General features: G+C 48.0%; 1 protein-coding gene and 1 long non-coding RNA gene across 4 annotated transcripts in view; one reads left to right on the top strand and one right to left on the bottom strand.

Annotated features, from left to right (window-relative positions):
* The window catches only part of ZBTB16 (zinc finger and BTB domain containing 16), a 192,362-nt gene that overhangs the window by 88,755 nt on the left and 79,420 nt on the right, over positions 1-24,187 (top strand). For all 3 annotated transcript variants that reach the window (XM_059930360.1, XM_059930361.1, XM_059930359.1), the window contains exon 3: positions 5,323-5,420. In XM_059930360.1, the coding sequence (XP_059786343.1) occupies positions 5,323-5,420 (98 nt within the window). The remainder of the gene's footprint in view (positions 1-5,322; positions 5,421-24,187) is intronic.
* Positions 11,051-14,982, bottom strand: LOC132369627 (uncharacterized). The gene is made up of 3 exons (XR_009504453.1): positions 14,817-14,982; positions 12,130-12,366; positions 11,051-11,372 (listed from the first exon to the last, which is right to left on the bottom strand). It is a non-coding gene; the product is annotated as an uncharacterized LOC132369627 (long non-coding RNA).

Below are 24,187 nucleotides of genomic sequence, written 5' to 3'. Positions count from 1 at the left end.
AAAGCAAGCAAAAGATCAAGCATTGGGGTGACTTCTGCATGTGGGGCAGCTCAGACCAAGTAGAGGGGGTGAGTTGGAAAGACCTTCAGAGCTGCTGGAGCTGGAGTGTTGGTGGGAGCAAGGGATAGAGTCACTTAGGGTGAGAACAAAGAACACGTTATCTTATAAAGGCCCTTCCTTATAGGATGGCTTCCCCACTGCGTCTTTCCTCATGCAAAAGTGGGTAGTTCCCTCCACTCACTTTCCCTCATAACAGATCCTAGTTTTCAGTGCTGGTGTGGTGTGCTCAGCAAAACTCATAGGGCAGGCACTTCCATCTCCCCAGGGGCACAGCGAAGAAGGGCAGCCCTTGGGTTATTGGAACAGAATTCCCTCTCTAGACTTTCTTACCTATTGGTCTGTTCTCACTGCCATTTGTCTCCAGGCAGAGAACTTGGGAAGAAATGGAACACTGGTGGTGCTGGGCCTTGAACCCCTCTCTCTCAGACAAACAGCGCTGCTGGCCCTTCTAGAATTCTCCCCTTAGTCCTTGGCTGTGTGGGATACAGGAAGGCCTAGCTTCTCCTGCAAGGTGTAGTACAGAGGGCACTCCTTAGGGAACAGCTGTTGTAGTCAGCTGTCCCTGGAGGCTGAGGGTGGGGAGGATGGAGTCTGGCGTGAGTCTCTCCCTGCTGCCACTTTTTCTGCTGTTGTCTTCTAGCGGGCTGGGGAGACGAAGACTCATCCCGAGGGTGAGGTTGGTCTGAAGCTCAGGCTTTATGCGGCTATGAGGTTGCCATTGGCCTTCCTTGTGTGGACTTCAGGGGCACAGGATGGGGTTGGAGGCTGCCCATGAAGCTCTTGTGCTTGGACTAGTGTTCAGATGAGAGGAGGGTGCCTGGACCCCACCTCAGATCGAGGAATTTCTTTAGCAGCATTGAGTAGTCACTTCTAAACTAGGCCCTATAAATAAAAGGAAAGGTAAACACGGCTTCTGCTATTATATAGTTACAGTCTGAAGCAGATGAGTTTTTATGAACTTTCAGACTCACAGCAGTGGTTTGAACGAGTGTGTAGCTTGCTAGCTTGGTCTTACGAGTGAGAGTTGTGTGGTTGAGAATCAGTGAGAAGGAATGTGTCCTTCCCTCCAGTTACTTGTTAAAAGGTTCGTATTTGCTTACCTCTGATTTCCCATAATGATTCAGTTCTCTTGAGAAAATAGCTAGAAACCCATTAGAGGTTAATTTTTTCTTTGTCTTTTTGGACAAAATTGAAAACGTGTTACCTTCAGGATGAGTTTACCCAGTGGGCCAGGTGTGGTCGTAGTTGGGGAGCACCTGAGCCTGCTCCCCAAGAGCGGGTGGTGGGGCCCTGAAGCCTATGGGGAATGGACGTTCCTCTGAGTCCAGCATGGAGTTGCTTGGGCCATCTAGAACTGGATTACTTTCAAAACAGTGTTCAACACTATTGCCTCTCAGAGAAGAGAGTGTGAAAACCAAGGCAGCATATGTAGAAAGGTGCAAAGATGTCCCCAGCTGTCCTCCTTTCCTGTGTTATCGTGGAGGCTGATGACCTCAGATGACCATGAGTAGTTTGACCTTGTGAAAAGGCGGGGCCGTCCTGGGAAAGTATGAGTGTGTGTGGTAAGGAAGAAGGAGGCGGACGGAATTTCCATTTTCATCAGAACGCGTTGCAGCGGCATAGTGTGGCGGCAGAGGTGGTAAGGGTTGGGGTCTAGGGTGACAGACCCTGAGTTCCTGCAGTTTGTACTTTCCCTCTGGAAACCAGTTGCGATTCTGTTTCCACATTGGCCATTCCTCAGCCCGTGCCATAGAAAGTCTGTTGGGGGTCCTCGAAGGCACTCAGATTCTTCTCTGCCATTTCCCTTTGCTTTGAATTAGAAGTCTCTACCTCTTCACATCCATCCCTTGGTGTCTGAACAATAATGACAGGGATGGGCGAACCGGCACTGGTCTCAGCTGAGCTCCAGGCCTGTGAGGTGTTCCCTTTTTCTCTCCTGAACTTTGTGTGCTTTGCCCTGGTCCCTCCGCCAGTGAGGCAGGACCTTTGTCCTCGAACTACATGTGGGATCACTTGGATGCCATGCTCGCCTCTGGGAACCCGTGCAGGGCACTGAGTTAGTGGGTCAGGTGCAAGGCAGTCTCCTTACCCCAAGGATTGGGCAGGAGAGGACCACCCATGTCTCTGAAGGCTGGAAGATGCACGGCAGCAGAATGGTTCCAAAGAAAGACTGGTCATGAGTTCTGGAAGTTTCTTTCACTGAAAGATCACAGGTGAGTAAAGGAGGGAACTCAGGTCATCTGGATTAGAAGGTTTCAAAATGAGTAGATATCTGAGAATGGGTGTCAGTGTTTTGCTTGGGCTGTCCTAGCCTGACTTCCCTGGTGTCATTAGACATCACACAGTGGAACGTGACTCAGAGAGATAATAGTGCCCCTCAGAGGAATTCCTTGGAGGCTGGGCAAAAGGACATGGGTAAGACTTTGGAATAATAAAGTTTTGGCACCATGAGAAACCAGAACCTTAGATATCACCCATCACTTTACAGGTGAAAAAATGCGGACAGATCGTGATAACGTGATTTATCTAAGGTCACAAAGCAAGTTAATGGCCAAGTTAGGACAAAAATCCAGGTCTTCTGGCTGCTCAGCTGGCATCCTTCCCCGGATCCTGTTCCCTCTGTAGTAGAGGGCAAGAGTGCATCACCTTACACACCACGCCAATCCAGTTGGTCAAGAAAGCCACTGACACCAGTTGCCAGGCAAATCCATTTGCACCAAACAAAACAAAACAAAACAGTAGGGTTACCCAGAGAGTGTTCATCACGGTGAGAGACTTGATCTGAAACCGGCAGGGGGAAGAGATGGGAGTCCAAGAGCCGGGGTGAGGATGCTTATCCTGGTGCTGACTGCTGAAACCTGAAGCCTGGCCACTCCAGTGTCCTTTGGGAAAACAAATCTGAGTGGGTGTTTGTCCTCCTCTTCCTCCTGACAGCCACCCCAGAGGTGGGCACCCCTGGAAGCTAAGAAAGCATTAGTGAAGGGACTTCCCTGGTGGTCCAGTGGTTAAGACTCCACGCTCCCAATGCAGGGGGCCCAGGTTTGATCCCTGGTCAGGGAACTAGATCCTGCGTGCCGCAACTAAAAGATCCTGCATGCTGCAACAAAGATCCCACGTGCTGCAGCTAAGACCCAGTGCAGCCAAATAAATAAATAAATATTAAAAAAAAAAAAAAAAGCATTAGTGAAGAAAAAGATGGAGATAAATAAGACTGGAACCCACATGCTGCCATCTACCTGACCTGACCATGAACTTGTGTACGAGGGTCACCTGTGGAACCACTTGTGAATAGAGCTTTTGCTGCTCCATGGAACAGCTCTTAGGAAAGCAAACCTTTGTCACGCCCAGGCAAGTGACAGGCATACTCAGCTACAGTTGTGTGCACATGCATGCGTGCACGCACACACGAACATGCCTGGGTACATATTTTAAACCATGCTTTGCCCAGAATGCTATTAGGACATGTCCCATTGCCCAGCATTGTGAAATATGTTTAGAGTTGAGAATGTTCAGTGAAAATGTTCTGTACCGTTACTATTTCTCAATTGGGATGGATCAGCCTCGGCCGGGGTTCAGATAACATGGGGGTGGGGCGCACGACAGTGTCATGGATGAGGGTGTGTGTGCTCTTGTGATTGAGAAATCATTTGTTGTCTTTGGCAGAGGGGTAAAGGGAAAGCAAGCAAACACGACTGTGATTGAGAAAGAGTTCTGTGCAGGGGGCTGGGCCTGATCATCGTCAGAAGCTGCACACAGTGGACCCCGTATGCTGTCTTCAAGCCGCTAGACTGGCGCCCATACTCATCCCGGGGCCCACAGGGTATTGACGCACCTGTGGGTTCTTGTGGGATTTGGAAGGTGCTGGCAGTGGGTGGCTTGGTTTAGTTCTGTGATCTGGACAGCTGATCCGGGCACCACTGGCTTGAGTGTATAATACTCCCCTTCCCCACCTGCATTCATCTAATATCAGTACCGGCAGCCCTCCAGCCTTTGACTGTGGTCCTAACACATCAACATCCTGACCGCAATGGGCTGTTGGCTCTAAGGGTGCCCACCTGCCGGCCCTATTGCCCTCAGCTCCTTCCTCAGGGCTGAGGCCCCTGGGGAGGCGGCAGGCAAGGCGCAGAGACAGGGTGGGGTGGATCCTGTATCTGGCAGAGGCATGTAAAGGCCTGAGAACAGGAGTGTGGGTGGGAGGAAAAGCAGAGTTCTGGGCCAGATGGCCCCCTGGCCAGCCCGCGGCCCAGACTCTCCCAGAACTCCCCCACTAGCCGCCTGCTTCCCTGCCTCTGACCAGCTCTGTTGCTGGCTCCTGACCGAGTGGCGGGGTCTGGTGGGAAAGGCCCCAGGTTGGGAGTTGTGGTCGGAAGAGGGTTGCAGGCTGGGCCTGTGACCAGGGGTGACCAGGGCCTGTGTCTTCCTGGGGTGGTCATGGGTGCCAGGTTCACCTCACAGAATAAATGAGATAACGTACATGGAAGTTCTTTGGAAAGCCGAAACCGACGACTACCACCTTCTGTTTATAGAGTGATGTTATCTGGTTTCTTCAAACCTTTCTTTCTGCCAGGGCTCATCCTCTGGCCAGACGTAGAGGGAAAACACTTTAAGAGCTGGGCCTTTGGGGAAGGTTTTGTGGGTTGGAGAGTGACTGCAGTTTTGAGAACCTCTGGATGCCCCGAGAGGGGAGCATCTTTTGTCCATGAAGGCATCAGTTCACTAATAAGCTGCACTGTGTGGGTGCTGGGGTATGAGAGAGAGCAGGTACGGGGCAGCCCTCCCGGGTCAGTGGTCTCTTGGGGGAGCCAGGTATATGCACAACGCAGCACAGTGAGGGCCGGGCTATGAGTGAAGTAAGCAGAGGCACCTCTGCCTCCACGTATGGTGTGTGCTAGTTTGTGAGGATTATGTCTGTCTAACTGGCCTGGTGCTTCCTCTTTCCTCTCTCCACAATTGAATCTGATTTTTCTTCTTGGTCTGTGTGCCAGTGGATGAAGAAGTAGGAAGTGCCCTATTCTTCTAGCCCCCTTGGACAAGACCGGGAATAGATGCTTCCTTGGCAGCCTTCCATGGGAAAGGGGGCTTCCGGCTGTCATGGATCCAGGGATATGTCTCCGTCAGTGCCCACCTCCAGCTCCCCTGCCCTCCATCTCCCTTCCTCCTGCTCACCTGCCACAGGGATGGCTGCAAAGCCCCCAGGTAGGGGTGGGCCTGCTTCCTGTCCAGCCAGAGCAGCAGCAACCTGTCTTTTCCTTTCCCCTACAGGAAGCTGCACAGTGGGATGAAGACGTACGGGTGTGAGCTCTGCGGAAAGCGGTTCCTGGATAGTTTGCGACTGAGAATGCACTTACTGGCTCATTCAGGTAGGCGAGGATGCCCTGACTGGCCCGTTGGAGCACGGGCACCCACCTCCTGCCCACTTTCACCCCCACTCAGAGCATGGATATATCCCCACTGCCAGCCGGGCCTCGGTCCACCTCGTCCCGTGGTTGCTCCCTCCAGGCTCCTGGAGCAAAAAGTCCATCCTGACCATGTGACCGTCTGGATGAACCCATCCTCCCGCTCTCCTGGGCTTCCTGGGGCTTTGTTGGTACCCAGTGCCCTGTGTGATCCACCTTCCAAAGTAGATGCAGTTTCATTAGCAGAACAGTTGCGGAATTAGGTTCTCGCTGTCTAATGAATCTGACTCTTGGGTTCACTAATTATACAGGAGCCTTTAATTAAATAGATATAGAAAGGTTGGAACACAAAGCTAGTTACAGCGTGCTGTCTTTTGCAAGTTAATTTTATCCAACTCTAGTGGGGTCGACTCGGCGGCTGCTGGTATTTTTGCTCGTGTGTGAGCAAAGCTTCTCTGCCCCATGAGGCGTGGAGAGGGGAAAAGCACTGACATGCAGCGTGCCCAGGCGTTCTCGGTGGAGGGGAGGGTACAGCAGGCCCAGTGCTGCTGCTTCGAGGCCAAGCCGTCGCCTGGGCTCAGTCGGAGAGGCCACCGCACTTCCTTGCCGGGGCCAGCGCTCTTTTCCAATTCCCTTGCCTTTCAACCTTGGAGTCACGTTTTGGGGGAGAAGAGAGGGCTGTCTTCTTATTCGGTCTTGCTGTCTCCTGTCTAGTCCATGGTCAGTGTCTGCTCTTCTTTCCCATTTTGCCTCCAACAGGTGGCCCTCCAGGCGGTTGGTGGTTCAGGTGTTTGTGAAATGAGCCTGCTTTGGGGTTGGGCAGATCTCCATCGGTGTGACCTCGGGCAGGTTTGTCTTCTGAACCCCCAGTTTCTGTATCTGCAAAGGGCAGGTGTTGCAAACTCAACATCAGTTAGGTAACAGAATATATGACGAAGGCGTCTGTAGTACACTCCTTACCGTACAGTGGCTGCTTCTGCTGCCACCGCCCTCCCTTCCCCCAGTTCTGAAGTTGTCGTTCGGGAGCGTTCCCATCACCGTACTCCCGTTGAGGACAGTCTGGCTGCGTATAGTCTGTCCTCGCTGCCTCCGTCGCCTTGGTCACGGAAATGCCATTTGGTAGCTCTGTACGCTTCCGCTCGCCGCCGCCTCACTGCAGAGCCCCTGTGCCTCTGCGCTGCGTGGGGTGCCGTCGCTCTCCCTGGCCTTCATGGCCCTTCATCAAGTGTCCTAACTCCTCACTTCCCAGTCTTCCGTCTTCCAGATCCAAAGATTGGGCCGCACCGGGCCACTGTCTGTCTCGCTGTACCCCGCGTCTTCGTGTTCCATTTCTCCTCCCCGTGGGGCCTCCCCTCCCCGACACCTGGCCCCTCAGAGCCATCCTCATCCCCCACCTGCCCCACGTTGGCCCGGAGTCCTGGGTCCAGGCGTTCCTGCGCTTGGCATCTGCTTGGTACCCGTGCACTCTTTCTATTTCTATGACTTGCACCTCCAGTCTTCTTGCTCCCCCTTCACCTTTGCAGGTCGTTCAGGGTTTAGTGGGGGGAGTTTCGTGAGCTGTCTGCCCACAGCTCAGTCACCCTCCCCCAGAGCGGAGTGTGGGTCTTGCATTTCATTTGCTCCCTGCTCCAGCCCCCCGTGTGGTCTCTCACTGCGTGTGCCGTTGGACACTTCCACGCGGGTAGTACAGCCTGCGGTTAACGCTTCTTCGCCTCTCAGTAACCCAGCCTGGTAAGCACCCTTTCTCCTTACTGTTTCCTTGAGTCTCGTGCACTAGCCAGACTCGTGTGCTTGTCGGTGTGCTCTGTGTGTGGACCAGCACAGCTCTCTTTCCAAGCTCTGCGGCTTTATTCACCCCCTTCCCTCTGCGTGGAATAACCCATCCCCAGTCTTCTCAGATCTTCCAAGGTCCCTTCCATGATGCCATCCTCAGCTGTTCCTCACCTCCGGCCAGAAGCAATTGAGCCTTCTCCTGGGGTCCATATTTCTTTATCCGAAGCTGTCTTTGGACCCAATCTTTCTTCTCTGTATTATCGTTATTAATGGAATTGCCTGATCTCCTCTTGCTTGGGAATCAGGGTTAGGAATTTGGGCATCTACCTCCTGACCCTGTGACCTTGGGCAAGAAATGTAAACCCTCTGAGCCTCCAAACGGAAGGCTCCCGTTAGACACTTCGCACTCTGCCCGACACACGATGGGCTCTCAGTAAATGTAACTTCCCTTTCCCTCTGTTCCCCTAATAGACTGGAATAAGCTACTTGGGGACAGGGTCTGTCCCCATTATGTGCAGCACATTACCTGGCACATTATTGGAGTCTATAGATATTGGTTGAACGGATGACTGCAGCCTGGGAGGCCGGGCAACTCAAGGAAACTCCAGTCTCCCACCGGGTCTCTCCTGCAATAGGAAGTGTTTAGACTGTGCCCCAGGGGTTCACTGGAGGGCAGCCAGGAGCCCGCTGGCTAAGTGTGAGTTAGCCGAGGTCTCCGTCGTGAAGCCCAACACTTCAGCAGTGTTGGTAGGGCCGGTGGGGTGGCAGAGAGAGGAAGAGCTGCTTACGCACATTCAGGGGGTGCAGGGCCCCCGCTTCCGACAAGACGAGTGACTTTGCGCCACCCCGTGACCGAGATGCTAGTTCAAGGTCCCACAGTCTTGTATGGATACCCTGGCAGCTTTGGGAGCTGGGGCCTATTTTCTTAACTTTTCCTGTCTGTCCCTGAAGTCCGTGCAAATGATTTGTCCCTCTGAAATTCACTTGCCACTGCCCTTGTAAAAGAGGATTCGGTGATGGGGGAGGTATGATGGGTCACAGCAGGGCCTTAATTCACCCTTGCAGATAGCTCATAGCCTGCTTCAACTCTGATATTTCTGTGCTCTGTTTTTTCTTTCTCTGGTCCCATATATCTCTCACCCCTGTGCCAGGATGGCTTGAAAATAAAGCAGCAGCAAGGGCTTCGTGAGGCTAGATCCCGAACTGTTTGCCCCCCTGTTAAACAGTGAAGGCCCTGAGGCCTCTGTAGAGACCTGACCATGTCAGGGAGGTGGGGTCAGAGGGCTGGGCTGGCGGTGCCAGGTCTTCTCCAGGATTCCAGTAGCAGAAGTTGGGTTTTACCTGTTCCAGTTCCTCCCCCAGTTGCATGATAACAGACCTATGTGAGGTCTTAGAGGAGCCGTTTGATTAGATGACATGAGATTTTCTTGCTGCTCCGTTTTGAAGGCTGCAATGCAGGGAGCCGACAGCCAGGATGGCCCCCGAGGGTCTGTAGTGCAGACCCACCTTACACAAGATCACCAGGGGTTGGAGCAGCGGTGCAGAGAGCATCACGGAACAAGAGTCGCTCCACAGCCCTGGGGACTGTTTTAAGAAGGGGTCGGGCCGTGGTGAAGGGAGTCTGGGCTCTGGGTCGGGGTCAGGGAGCTCCTGGCTTCCCCTAAATGTTGTCACATTTGTCAATGTTGTCAGTGAGCCCAGGAGAGGCTCATTCCTGCCGTGTCTCCTTCTTCGCAGAGCTGCACGGGCTCTGCGTGCCTGCTGCCCTACCCCCTCTTGGCGAGCGTGGCCTGTGTTTGTTATTGTAGTTCTGGCGCTGGGCCAGGCCTGGCTGGGTGCCAGCCTTGTGGGTACAGTGTGTACAGTGAGTGCTGAGCCAAGTTTGTCATCATACACGATTAATTTTTTTTTCTCATCTGGTAGGGGTGGGGTGAAGGAGGAGGCAAGAAGGAGTTTCTCTGATGCTTGAGTACAGGCCTCATTGGATTCTGCGGAGATATTATTTCTCAAAGGATAAAACGCTCTGGCTCACTCTTCCCCCCCAGCTTTCCTCTTTCTTGAACTGTCTTCCTCCTCTCCTCCATGTTTCCCTATCCAAGGAAATCAGCCTGAAGATCGACACTGTGAGGCCTTATTTTCAGTGACTGGAATACCAAATTTATACTCTTAAATCAGTTTTCATTGTGTTGAAATTGACAATTTGTTTAATTAGAAGTTTGCCCTGTAGGAGGCCCTTCTTAGAGACAATTCTTTCTCTTTCTCTCTCTCTCTCTCTTTCTTTTTTCTTTTTTAAGATCCTAAATGGTAGTAGCGAATGTTCAGCTTAAGTGAAGTTTTGATTTCGATTTGAATGCGTTAACTAACCAAATGTTTATGAGATATACCTGATGATAACAATACGTTTAAATTAACTTAACTAACTACAACAATAACCTAACTCACTCGCTAATGAGATTGATCTGGCCAGACCCTGCATTCTCAGAGGTGGTTTGGGGATCAGGAGGGTCTGAGCGTTGAGAAAGAGATTTGGGGTGAGAAAAGTGACCCCTGGAACACTTTGCAAAGCTGCCCCTTCTTCTGGAGCATGAATCTTGGGTGGAGGACAGTGCAGGGAGCCGGGGAAGAATCCCAGCCCCTCTGCATCCCCGGATCACTCTGAAGTCTCCTGCCCATCTTTTGCTGCCCCATCCCTTGTGGGAGCATCTGTGACCCTCTGTCTCTTTGCCACTCCTTGTTCTTACTTAAGAGAACATCCTAGCTCTGGATGTCCACGCAGAAACCACAGACTCGGGCGATGACTCGAGTTGGTCCTGCGATTTGCTCGGGTAAGGTTTCCCATTAGGTAGTATTTCCCGCAGCTTGGCCTCATGTGCTGTTGGATTATGACTGAGCACACCCAGAACCGCTTGCCCCTATTTTTGCCTTGGCCGCATAGTGTTCAGAGGCTTGCATATTTCTGTGGCCTGCTTCTGTTCTGGGAGTGTCATTCATTTTTCGAGCCAGCAGATGCATCAGGCTCTGTGTACTTAACACTGCAGAACAGGCAGCACCCCTACCCTCCGGGCGCTTATGTCTAGTAGGAGAGATGTTTGACTGTAAAGTTATGATAAAAGAAGGTGATGTGTGCTGAGCGCCAAGAAAGAGTTCTAGGAGGAATTCAAGGAGGAAGGGGGCTCCTGGGAGAAGGTGGTAGAATGGATTTCTGAGAGCACCTGGTCGGGGCAGCCCACGCCGCCTGGGGTGATGTGCAGTATAGCTGGGCCTGTAGGCTGGGCGTGGGGGGAGGGGGCAGGGTTTAGAAGGGAGGAGCCGGGCAAGATTGCAAGGTCCTCCAGTAGCAAAATGATTTGCATTTTACCTAGGGCACTCAAAAGCCGCTGAAAGATTGGATGAGGAAGGGACACTTTCATTCCTCTGGAATAGAAAGGACTGTTGGGCTTCTTGATGCACACTAGGCTGGAGTATAGGGTGCATAAGACTCTTGGGGAAATGGCGTGACTGGCAGTCAGTCCCGGGGCGTGGCTGGAGGGGGGCGTGGCCTGTGCCTCTTGCAGTGGTTAGGGGCACACAGCCTTTCTTTGGGGGGGGGTCCCATCCTGCATGCTCACTCCTCCTCACCCTTCTCCAGGCACTGTGAGCCATGGCTATTGAGAAACACCCCGATACCAGACTCCTCCCCACAGTCAGAGCCACCAGGAAGGAACATGGTCTTTGGCTGACAGATCTTCTGATTCCAGCAGCAGCATGGTGTGGCCAGGGCATATCATCGGGGGCCAGGTCACCGTGTGGCGGGGAAAAGGGCAGGAGAGGTTGGGGTCAGAAACCAGATTGGTTCTCTCATGCTTTCCCCTGATCAGATGGAAGAAACAAAATTTCACGAGATGTCAAAGATCTGTGGGTTGTACTTGTCCTCCTTTTTTTTTCTTTTGGGAACACTAAGCTTTGGGGTTCAGGGTCCTTCTTCCCAAAGACAGAGAACGTGTGGGGGAATGGGGTAACTGGATTATGCCCTGTGACTGCGAGGCGGGGATATGAGCTGGTCCCCGTGACGATGATGGAGAGGAATCTCAGGATGCAAAGATGGCTTCTCCTGACCTTGCAGCTTCTTCCTCTCACTCCCCTCTCTCTTCCCAGATCAGGCATCTGCTAAAAGCAAGAGACTGGGGTTATCCAGGCAGCTTGGAACCCAGGGTCCATTTGCTCCCTCTCTGCTCGCTCCCTCCTTCTGGTTGGCCTTCTGCCATCAGGGTAAAACCAGGAGATAACCAAGAAGAAACTTCTCAGGACCTCAACCTCACTCAGCATGCCTGCAGAGCTGGGCATGATGGAGGGTTTGGGTTAAGATAGGTTGTGAGTGGCTCAGAGCCTGCCTTCCCCTTGGTCCCCTTGGGTGATGGGGGCACAGGAAGAGGGAAGAGAAGCCACGTTCCCTGGCTCTCTCTCCAGCACGCTCCCCTCTCTCCCTCCCTGCTCTGAACCTGGCCTGCTTCCCGAACTTTTTCCCAGAGTGGTGTCGTCACCGGCCTGCCGGCAGGTCTGGATGTTCTGCCAGCATTCCAGAGAGTTTATGATCGCTTGCAGATGTGCCTCCAAGAACACACTGTACCCAAAGCAGAAATTAACACAGCCTTGACTGCTGTCCAAGCCCGTACACGGGAGAGACGAGAAAGAAAACAAAAACTGTTTAGTGCTGTTTATAAATTATATACTGGCTGATGAAAAATACATTTCTTCCCCCTCTCCTCCCTGTTCCACGCCATCCCCCACCCCCGCCCCTTCTCCCTTTCTGCCTCAAGAGCCTAAACGGAGACCAGAATATGGCTTTGCCTTTTAGCTCCCGTTTTGGCGGAGAACCGAAACCCCGCTGCTGATTCACAGCCAGGGTATTTTTCCCCTTTACCTGATGAAATATACTGGTGTTTCCAGCCCAGATGGGGTGTTTTTGGTTTTGTTTTCTGGGTTGGTTTTTTTTTTTTTTTTGGCCAGGGATGTTGTTTACAGCAAGTTACAGGTCCTGTGATGGCATTGGGTGCGATGCTGGCCCCGGGGCAGATAAAGCCCACCCATCTCCCCATCGCAATGCTGCTGGAGGCGTGTGCCTGGGTCCCCCGGCCCTGAAGATGTCACGTTGGGCCAGCTGTACAGAGAAAGTTTGGAAAGTTCATCGCAGGTCATTGTATTAAACAGTGTTTTCACCACTTCTCTCCCACCCCTTCACCTACAGCCCCTGTGTGAAAAGGGGGTTCACATAGCCCTCGCCCCAAATACACATGTCTCTCCCTCCATATGGTGCCTTAGCAGGGGTTTGGGAAGCTCATGCATCTAACCCTCTGGAGCCCAGCCTCTCCCCCTAGGCTTGAGTCCCCCCTCCCAGTTTATTCTATAAATTCGTTTCCACATTATGTCTATCCATTTACACGGCTTTTGTGTTTTTTAATACCGCTAATGTTTATCATTTGCCCAACAGGCTCGACAGATTTTGCTTCCTGTAGAGCATCGAGGCTTTAGAGCCCCCTCGTTGCTAAGTAGCAGTCTCCCTGTACTGTAATGGGCTGATTTTGTATTCTGTTCAGCGCTGTATCTTATTTTTGTATGCAAGACAAAGTGTTTTGATGGAGGACGATTGCGGCAGTGTCTGGAGGCTGTTTGGAGTTTTATGGGCTGTACAGTACACTGTGTGCTCTCCGAACAGAACACAGGCTGTTGAATTTTGGATTGGATTTGTCATTTTTCCCCCCTAAGAGAGGGGCCTGTCAGAACATTAAGGGTGGAGGGAAGAAAGTGGAAATTATGTAATAACCTTCTTTCTCCCTCTGTTTCTCTCTCTCTGATTTTTCTATCCCAAAATAGGGTGGTTTCTCCCCCCCACACTCCCTTTCATACCATATGATTCTGTCAAGCAAGATAATGACGTTCCTGTCAGGAAATGAATGGCCCTCGAGAGATGGATGCTGGGACATCCCGTCTGTCTATCTGTTCTCCTGTTCTCTCTTTCCCTCTCCCTCGCTCCCACTGTCCTTCTACATTCTGGGCTGCTTTGCTGGCCCTATTTTTGTCTGAGGATGGACGGCTAACGAGGTTGCAGGGTAGGATGTTGGTGTGGGATCCACCCGAAGGTGATGGCATTTTCTTATTTCCGGGATCTTTTCACCTTCCCGGATGTGCACACTGCCAGGATTCCTAGGTGGTCCTCCCTTGCCCTCTTCTCTCCTCAGCCCTCGTGCCCTTGCTCTCTACCCAGGCTGTGCCTGGGTCCCAGTGTCCAGGGCTGTGCCCGAGAGACCAGCTGCCTCCAGACCATGTAGTGACGGCTCTCTCTGCTGGCTGTTCTTCTCGGCGCTGTCTTCTGAGCTCTCTCTGGTGGCAGGTGTTTATTTTTCAGCTCTGCTTTTTTCCTCGCTTCCATTTTTTCCCCAATCTCCTTTCATCTCACTCCATCTCTTCATCCTTGTCTTTGCATCTGTGTTGGCCTGGGCCTTTTCTCAATGCTCCTGTGCATTTTGTGTCTTCCTTCTTGTGTCTTCATTAGACTTTGTCTCCCTCCATCTTGGTTGACCTTGTCTCTCACAGCTCAGAGTTTCTTAGCTTGGAAGTTGGGCGGTGGTTGAGGTGGGGAACAAATTGTTACTCTGTCCCAGAAGGCCTGGGGAAGACTCCAGAGTGCTCCCAGCACTCCTGTCCCTTTCCTCTCAGGGACCAGAGTGGGGCTTCTCTGGCTTGGTTCCTGCTTTTCCTAGGTCCCTGGATGTTTTCTTAAGTTGAGCTGTGCATGGGCAAGTGGATGAGCAGGGTTAGGTTTTGCAAGATTCTTATCGGACTTTGCCACTAAAAAGTACACCTTGCTGGCATGGTGCGTTCAGAGGTCTGTACCATGCACCTGAGTACAGAGCCCACCAGGCACCTGGGAGAGTGTTCACCCGCACACCCCAATGGCCTGGCATGGTGCCCAGCACATAGAAGGCTTTTGATGAGTACTTGTTGAACAAAGGAATACGCTGTTGCTAAATTCTTTGTACTTCTGGGGAACATCTGGGTTTGGTGGGGCCTGAGGCTTCCACAATTTGTGGTGCCCACTCTCAGAAAAAGATTTTATGGGAGACTGGTTCAAGATGGTGCGGTAGAAGGACATGCGTTCACTCCCTCGTGCGAGAGCACCAGAATTACAACTAACTGCTGAACAATCATCGACAGGAAGACACTGGAACTCACCAAAAAAGATACCCCACATCCAAAGACAAAGGAGAAGCCGCAATGAGATGGTAGGAGGGCCGCAATCACAGTAAAATCAAATCCCATAACTGCTGGATGGGTGACTCACAAACTGGAGAACAATTATACCACAGAAGTCCACCCACTGGACTGAAGGTTCTGAGCCTTACGTCAGGCTTCCCAACCTGGGGTTCCGGCAACGGGAGGGGGAATTCCCAGAGAATCAGACTTTGAAGGCGAGCGGGATTTGATTGCAGGACTTTGACAGGACTGGGGGAAACAGAGACTCCACTCTTGGAGGCCACACACAAAGTAGTGTGCACATCATGACCCAGGGGGAAGGAGCAGTGACCCCATAGGAGACTGAGCCAGACCTACCTGCTAGTGTTGGAGGGTCTCCTGCAGAGGCGGGGGGTGGCTGTGGCTCACCACAGGGACAAGGACACGGGAAGCAGAAGTTCTGGGAAGTACTCCTTGGCCTGAGCCCTCCCAGAGTCTACCATTAGCCCCACCAAAGAGCCTCTAGGCTCCAGTGCTGGGTTGCCTCAGGCCAAACAGCCAACAGGGAGGGAACTCAGCCCCACCCATCAGCAGACAAGTGGATTAAAGTTTTACTGAGCTCTGCCCACCAGAGCAACACCCAGCTCTACCCACCACCAGTCCCTCCCATCAGGAAGCTTGCACAAGCCTCTTAGATAGCCTCATCCACCAGAGGCAGACAGCAGAAGCAGGAAGAACTACAATTCTGGAGCCTGTGGAATGAAAACCACATTCACAGAAAGATAGACAAAATGAAAAGTCAGACGACTATGTACCAGATAAGGAACAAGATAAAACCCCACAAAAACAACTAAATGAATTGGAAATAGGCAACCTTCCAGAAAAAGAATTCAGAATAATGATAGTGAAGATGATCCAGGACCTTGGAAAAAGAATGGAGGCAAAGATCGAGAAGATGCAAGAAATGTTTAACAAAGACCCAGAAGAATTAAAGAACAAACAAACAGTGCTTCCCTGGTGGAGCAGTGGTTGGGAATCCACCTGCCAATGCAGGGGACATGGGTTCGATCCCTGGCCTGGGAAGATCCCACATGCCGCGGAGCAACTAAGCCCTCACAACTAAGTTATGAGCCACAACTACTAAGCCTGTGTTCTAGAGCCCGTGTGCCACAACACCTGAAACCTTCACTCCTAGAGCCCGTGCTCTGCAACAAGAGAAGCCACGACAATGAGAAGCCCGTGCACCACTCGCTGCAACTAGAGAAAGCCCTCACACAGAATGAAGACCCAGCACAGCCAAAAATAAAAACAAATAAATAAATTAATTTAAAAAAAAAAGAACAAATGAACAGAGATGAACAATACAATAACTGAAATGAAAAATACACTAGAAGGAATCAATAGCAGAATAACTGAGGCAGAAGAACGGATAAGAGACCTAGAAGACAGAATGGTGGAATTCACTGCTGCCAAACAGAATAAAGAAAAAAGAATGAAAAGAAATGAAGACAGCCCAAGAGACCTCTGGGACAACATTAAACGCACCAACATTTGCATTATAGGGGTCCCAGAAGGAGGAGAGAGAGAAAGGACCTGAGAAAATATTTGAAGAGATTATAGTCGAAAACATCCCTAACATGGCAAAGGAAATAGCCAACCAAGTCCAGGAATCACAGAGAGTCCCAGGCAGGATAAACCCAAGGAAAAACATACCGAGACACATAGTAATCAAATTGACAAAAATTAAAGACAAAGAAAAATTATTAAAAGCAGCAAGGGAAAAATGATGAATAACATACCAGGGAACTCCCATAAGGTTAACAGCTGATTTCTCAGCAGAAACTCTACAAGCCAGAAGAGAGTGGCACGATATATTTAAAGTGATGAAAGGGAAGAACCTACAACCAAGATTACTCTAGCTGGCAAAGATCTCATTCAGACTTGATGGAGAAATCAAACCTTTACAGACAAGCAAAAGCTAAGAGAATTCAGCACCATCAAACCAGCTCTACAACAAATGCTAAAGGAACTTCTCTAGGCAGGAAACACAAGAGAAGGAAAAGACCTACAAAAACAAAGGCCAAACAATTAAGAAAATGGTAATAGGAACATACATATCGATAATTACCTTAAATGTGAATGGATTAAATGCTCCAACCAAAAGGCATAGGCTTGCTGAATGGATACAAAAACAAGATCCATGTATGTGCTGTCTACAAGAGACCCACTTCAGACCAAGGGACACATACAGACTGAAAGTGAGGGTATGGAAAAGGATATTACATGCAAATGGAAATCAAAAGAAAGCTGGAGTAGCAATACTCATATCACATAAAATCGACTTTAAAATAAAGAATGTTACAAGGGAAAAGGAAGGACACTACATAATGATCAAGGGATCAATCCAAGAAGAAGATATAACAATTATAAATATATATGCACTCAACATAGGAGCACCTCAACACATAAGGCAAATACTAACAGCTATGAAAGAGGAAATCGACATTAACACAATAATAGTGGGTGACTTTAACACCTCACTTACACCAAAAGACAGATCATCCAAACAGAAAATTAATAAGGAAACACAAGCTTTAAATGACACAATAGACCAGATAGATTTAATTGATATTTGTTTATTTATTTATTTTAAATGTAATTTTATTCATTTTTTTATACAGCAGGTTCTTATTATCCATTTTATCCATTTTATACATATTAGTGTATATATGTCAATCCCAATCTCCCAATTCATCACACCACCACCTCCCCACCACCACTTTCCCCACTTGGTGTTCATACGTTTGTTCTCTGCATCTGTGTCTCTATTGCTTCTTGCAAACTCATTTGTCTGTACCATTTTTTGAGGTTCCATATATATGCATTAATATACGATATTTGTTTTTCTCTTTCTGACTTACTTCACTCTGTATGACAGTCTCTAGATCCATCCACGTCTCAACGAATGACCCAATTTCGTTCTGTTTTATGGCTGAGTAATATTCCATTATATATATGTACCACATCTTTATCCATTCGTCTGTCGATGGGCATTTAGGTGGCTTCCATGACCTGGCTATTGTAAATAGCACTGCAGTGAACATTGGGGTGCATGTGTCTTTTTGAATCATGGTTTTCTCTGGGTATATGCCCAGTAGTGGGTTTGCTGGGTATTACGGTAATTCTATTTTTAGTTTTTTAAGGAACCTCCATACTGTTCTCCATAGTGGCTGCATCAATTTACATTCCCACCAACAGTTTAAGAGGGTTCCCTTTTCTCCACACCCTCTCCAGCATTTATTGTTTGTAGATTTTTTGATGATGGCCATTCTGACAGGTGTGCGGTGACACCTCATTGTTGTTTTCATTTGCATTTCTGTAATGATTAAGGATGTTGAGCATTCTTTCACGTGTTTGTTGGTGACCTGTATATCTTCTTTGGAGAAATGTCTATTTAGGTCTTCTGCCCATTTTTGGTTTGGGTTGTTATAGGGCATTCCATCCAAAAACAACATATTACACTTTCTTCTCAAGTGCACACAAAACGTTCTCCAGGATAGATCACATCTTGGGTCACAAATCAAGCCTCGGTAAATTTAAGAAAATTGAAATCATATCAAGCATCTTTTCCGACCACAATACTATGAGATTAGAAATAAATTACAGGGAAAAAAACTGTAAAAAACACAAACACATGCAGGATAAACAATACGTTACTAAATAACCAAAGGATTACTGAAGAAATCAAGGAGGAAAACACCTAGAGACAAATGACAATGAAGACACGATAATCCAAAACCTATGGGATGCAGCAAAAGCAGTTCCAAGAGGGAAGTTTACAGCAATACAATCCTACCTCAATAAACAAGAAAAATCTCAAATAAACAATCTAACCTTACACATAAAGGAACAGAGAAAGAAGAACAAACAAAACCCAGAATTAGTAGAAGGAAAGAAATCATAAAGATCAGAGCAAAAATAAATGAAATAGAAACAAAACGATAGCAAAGATCAATAAAACTAAAAGCTGGTTCTTTGAGAAGATAAACAAAATTGTTAAACCTTTAGCCAAACTCATCAAGAAAAAGAGGGAGAGGACTCAAATCAATACAATTAGAAATGAAAAAGGAGAAGTTACAGTGGACACTGCAGAAATACAAAGCATCATAAGAGACTACTACAAGCAACTCTATATCAATAAAATGGACAACCTGGAAGAAATGAACAAATTCTTGGAAAGGTATAACTTTCCAAGCCTGAACCAGGAAGAAATAGAAAATATGAACAGACCAATCACAAGTAATGACATTGAAACTGTGATTAAAAGTCTTCCAACAAACCAAAGCCCAGAACCAGATGGCCTCACAGGTGAATTCTGTCAAACATTTAGAGAAGAGCTAACACCCATCCTTCTCAAACTCTTCCAAAAAATTGCAGAGGAAGGAACACTCCCGAACTCATTCTACGAGGCCACCATCACCCTGATACCAAAACCAGACAGAGATACTTCAAAAAAAGAAAATTACGGACCAATATCACTGATGAACATAGATGCAAAAGTCCTCAACAAAATACTAGCAACAGAATCCAACAACACATTAAAAGGATCATACACCATGATCAAGTGGGATTTATCCCAGGTATGCAAGGATTCTTCAGTATACGCAAATCAATCAATGTGATACACCATATTAATAGACTGAACAATATAAATCATGTGATCATCTCAATAGATGCAGAAAAAGCTTTTGACAAAATTCCGCACCCATTTATGATAAAAACTCTCCAGAAAGTGGGCATAGAGGGAACCAACCTCAACATAATAAAGCCCATATACGACAAACCCACAGCAAACATCATTGTCAATGGTGAAAAACTGAAAGCATTTCCTCTAAGACAAGGATGTCCACTATCACCACTATTATTCAACATAGTTTTGGAAGTCCTAGCCACGGCAATCAGAGAAGAACAAGAAATAAAAGGAATCCAAATTGGAAAAGAAGAAGTAAAACTGTTACTGTTTGCAGATGATATGTTACTAGACACAGATAATCCTAAAGATGCCACCAGAAAACTACTAGAGCTAATCAATGAATTTGGTAAAGTTGCAGGATACAAAATTAATGTACAGAAGGCTCTTGCATTCCTATACACTAACAACAAAAGATCAGAAAGAGGAATTAAGGAAACAATCCCATACACCACTGCAACAAAAAGAATAAAATACCTAGGAATACACCTACCTAAGGAGGTAAAAGACCTGTACTCAGAAAACTATAAGACACTGATGAAAGAAATCAAAGATGACACAAACAGATGGAGAGATATACCGTGGTCTTGGATTGGAAGACTCAATATTGTGAAAATGCCTATACTACCCAAAGCAATTTACAGATTCAATGCAATCCCTGTCAAATTACCAATGGCAGTTTTTACAGAACTAGAACAAAAAAATCTTAAAATTTGTATGGAGACACAAAAGACTCTGAATAGCCAAAGCAAACTTGAGGGAAAAAAACGGAGCTGGAGGAATCAGACTCCCTGACTTCAGACTATGCTACAAAGCTACAGTAATCAAGACAATATGGTACTGGCACAAAAACAGAAATATAGACCAATGAAACAGGATAGAAAGCCCAGAGATAAACCCAAGCACCTATGGTCAACTAATCTATGACAAAAGAGGCAAGGATATACAATGGAGAAAAGACAGTCTCTTCAATAAGTGGCGCTGGAAAAACTGGACAGCTACATGTAAGAGAATGAAATTAGAACACTCTGTAACACTATACACAAAAATAAACTCCAAATGGATTAAAAATCTAAATGTAAGGCCAGACACTATAAAACTCTTAGGGGAAAACACAGGCAGAACACTCTTTGACATAAATCACAGCAAGATCTTTTTTGACTCACCTCCTAGAGTAATGGAAATAAAAACAAAAATAAACAAATGGGACCTAATGAAACTTAAAAGCTTTTTCACAGCAAAGGAAACTGTAAACAAGATGAAAAGACAACCCTCAGAATGGGAGAAAATATTTGCAAATGATTCAACAGACAAAGGATTAATCTCCAAAATATATAAACAGCTCGTGTAGCTCAATATTAAAAAAACAAACAACCTAATCAAAAAATGGGCAGAAGACCTTAATAGACATCTCTCCAAAGAAGACATACAGATGGCCAAGAGGCATATGAAAAGCTGCTCAACATCACTAATTATTAAAGAAATGCAAATCAAAACTGCAATGAGGTATCACCTCACACTGGTTAGAATGGGCATCATCAGAAAATCTACAAACAACAAATGCTGGAGAGGGTGTGGAGAAAAGGGAACCCTCTTAACACTGTTGGTGGGAATGTAAATTGATACAGCCACTATAGAGAACAGTATGGAGGTTCCTTAAAAAACTAAAAATAGAATTACCATAATACCTAGCAATCCCACTACGGGGCATATACCCAGAGAAAACCATGATTCAAAAAGACACATGCACCCCAATGTTCATTGCAGCACTATTTACAATAGCCAGGTCATGGAAGCAACCTAAATGCCCATTGACAGATGAATGGATAAAGAAGTGGTGGTACATATATACAATGGAATATTACTCAGCCATAGAAAGGAACAAAATTGGGTCATTTGTAGAGAAGTGGATGGATCTAGAGACTGTCATACAGAGTGAAGTAAGTCAGAAAGAGAAAAACAAATATCGTATATTAATGCATATATGTGGAACCTAGAAAAATGGTACAGATGAACTGGTTTGTAGGGCAGAAATAGAGACACAGATGTAGAGAACAAATACATGGACACTAAGGAGGGAAAGCTGGGGGAGTGGGGGGTGGTGGTGGATGAACTGGGAGATTGGGATTGACATATATACACTAATATGCATAAAATAGATAAGTAATAAGAACCTGTGGTATAAAAAAATAAATAAAATTCAAAAACAAAAAAGTAAAAAATAAAAAGGTTATATCAAATGTGAGAGCCCCTCCCAGGGAATAGGCCCATGCAGTATCGGGGTGGGGTGGGTGCTGAAGCTTCTGTTTTATGAGCTTCAGGGAGAAGGGTCCTCCATAAACACCATGGAGAGCTGCCAGCTGAGGCCCCCAGAGTTGGAGCCACTGAGTGGGGAAATTCAAGGCTAAGGATAGGATGGTGACATCGGCCCTGCTCTGGGGACCCTCAGAGCACGGGGCAGCTGTGTTTGCAGGCCTCAGGTTTGCATTGTACAAGGGTCAGGACAAATCCTCCTGCCTTTGGTAAATTGCCATTGGTCCCATCGGACCTGGTGGACGGCTCTGTATTTCATTCCCTCTTCTCAATGAGGCTGGATGGGAGCCACAGACCAACCCTAAGTCCCATCTCACCCAGAGACGCCAGGTAGATCAGTACACACAACGGCATCCTGCCTGCACCCTGGCCTTCAGGGACTCTCCGTGAGACAACATGGTAGCCACTCCTTTCCTAGGTGCTCCGTCTGCCTGGGCCGTAGAGTTGTGTCTGACTGGGGCAAAGCACTGGTCCTCTCTCGGTCTGTACGCGTGCGTGTGTGTGTGCACGTGCGTGCGCGTGTGTCTTGGAGAGGAACCAGGAAGGTGAGGGGTCCTGGAGGTGATGGGAAGTGTACCTAGAGGTCTAGGGGTCTGTTCTGCTGAGCTTCCAGACTCATCCATTAATTAGGGTCGGGGGGGAGGAAGTAGGATTGGACAGTTTTTTGGCAAGGACACTACTTACTCCTTGGAAGATGTGGGAAAGCTACAGTTATGGTCCCAGTAATGAGGGGCAGCTGTGTGTGTATGTGTGCGCGCACGTGTTTGTGGGTGCACACGTGAAGAAAAAGAGATTGAGAAGAAACGTTTACATGAAATACTCGAAATTGTTCCTTTGCTGTAATGGCTCCGCACAGACCATTACCTTGCAGATTTAAAAACTAAATGAGCTCATCATATCTAGTGACTTCCCCCGACATTCATGCCTGATTGCAAAGCCTGCGTTACCTTTGAATTTCAGCTTCATTGTTTGTTATTAATTCTCAGCTATGGGTGGTATGTTTCCCTCTCTTGGATTCAACCATGAACATGTTGATTTGGTGTGATGGATGGAAATGTTTCTCAACAGGACCCCACTCAAGAACCTCTTTATTTTAAAAAATAGCCCCATGAGCTCTAGGATCGAGTCTAGAGTTTCCGAGGAATCCAGTGGGCTGAGGTGGGACATGGGGTTGACTTTGGAGGGGGCAGAAGTCTTGCATTTTTTAATGTAATAATTTGGGTTTCCTATGAATGGTTCTGCGTTCCGTGCAATACTCTGCATTTTCATAACTGTCTCTTCCACTTTGGGCAGAGGAAGGGAGGGAAGAAATAACAGCAGCAGTATTCTGTGGGCAAAGGAAGAAAACAAGAGAATGGGGCAGAGAACAGGCTAAATTTAAAATTGTAATTGGCTGACTTCCACTGGCTTGCGGGTGTTTTAATGACTCATAATAACTTCATTTAAAACCAGCTGAGCAGAAAATAGATTGGAGAGGAGCCTCGGGCCATTATGGATTTGTTTTTTTTGACAAGCTCGGTGTTCGGCAGCCAGGAAGGCTCTCAGAGAGGGCTTGGCTGTGTTCTCTCCATCTCTCTCTCTCTCAGGGTTGGTGGTCTGCCCGGAAGAGATTGTATAGAAACCCAGGGCTGCTTTATTTTCCACCCCCCCCCATTTTTTTAACTGATTAAAAATAGACGCCTTGAGGTATTATTTTAGCATCAGTACAATTTTTTCTTTAACTTTTGATGTGGTAAATGGAACATAAATAAAATTGTTTTTGAAATTACTGAATTAATTAGGTAGTAAAGCCACTACGGTGCATAAATTTCCCTTGCCGGTTGCCCTGATCCATATTTGGGGGGCGTTTCCCTTTTTTCTCAATCCCCTCCTCCTCTCCCCCACCAGCTCCACCTTCCCCCCCATGCGGACCCTCCCTTTGAATGGCAGGGTTCTTTTATCATCCCGGCAACAGCTAAATGATTTTTTTTAAAGATCTGTAGGATTTTGACAGGATTGGGTCTGTCCCGCTATCCAGTCAGCTCGAGGAAGCACGAGTTTTGGGAATTGCCAGAAAAGGCTCTAACCTGCCTCTAGCCATTTTAAATAGATCTTGCCTGTTTCCCGTGCTAGGAACGGTGCCAGCCGGGCGAGTGATCCTTTCTCTCTTCTCTTTCTAAAGTCAGCCGGCTCAGCCATGGGCTGCATCTGTCTGGGCAGGACAAGAGGCCACCCCCCCCCCACATCTGATTGCCCACAGCCATTTATCTATCCCCCCTTATGGCACCTGTCACCTTCTTTGTGTCATCGCTACTTATTTGCTTGTCCTTTTTCGCCTACTAGACTCTAAGCTTCTTCAGAACATGTGATTTATTTATGTCTCCCATACTACCTAGCAGAGTGACCTGCAAGGTGGTTATAACTCAGGTTTTTGAATAAACTAATGGGTGAGTGGACGAGTGTGTGGTGAGGCGCCTGGTGGGGAACAGCCCCAAAGCGCTGCCCTGTATCCTTCCAGCCCTAGGGGGTCAGCCGTCTGGACGAGGAGACAGGAGAGGGGGCAGGACCTCATCGGTGGCGTTCTCGGTGGCACCCCCACAGCCTGACACACAGCAGGCTCTCAGTAAATACTGTTGAAGAAATGAGTGGCTCTGGAGGCATGGCTGGACCAGGGGGAGGAAAGAAAAGTCACTACAGTGTGTGCACC

This window comes from Balaenoptera ricei, chromosome 8 (assembly GCF_028023285.1).
Source record: "Balaenoptera ricei isolate mBalRic1 chromosome 8, mBalRic1.hap2, whole genome shotgun sequence".
Lineage (NCBI taxonomy): Eukaryota > Metazoa > Chordata > Mammalia > Artiodactyla > Balaenopteridae > Balaenoptera > Balaenoptera ricei.
Note: the sequence above shows the minus strand (reverse complement) of the source record. Positions and strands in the feature narration are given on the sequence as shown.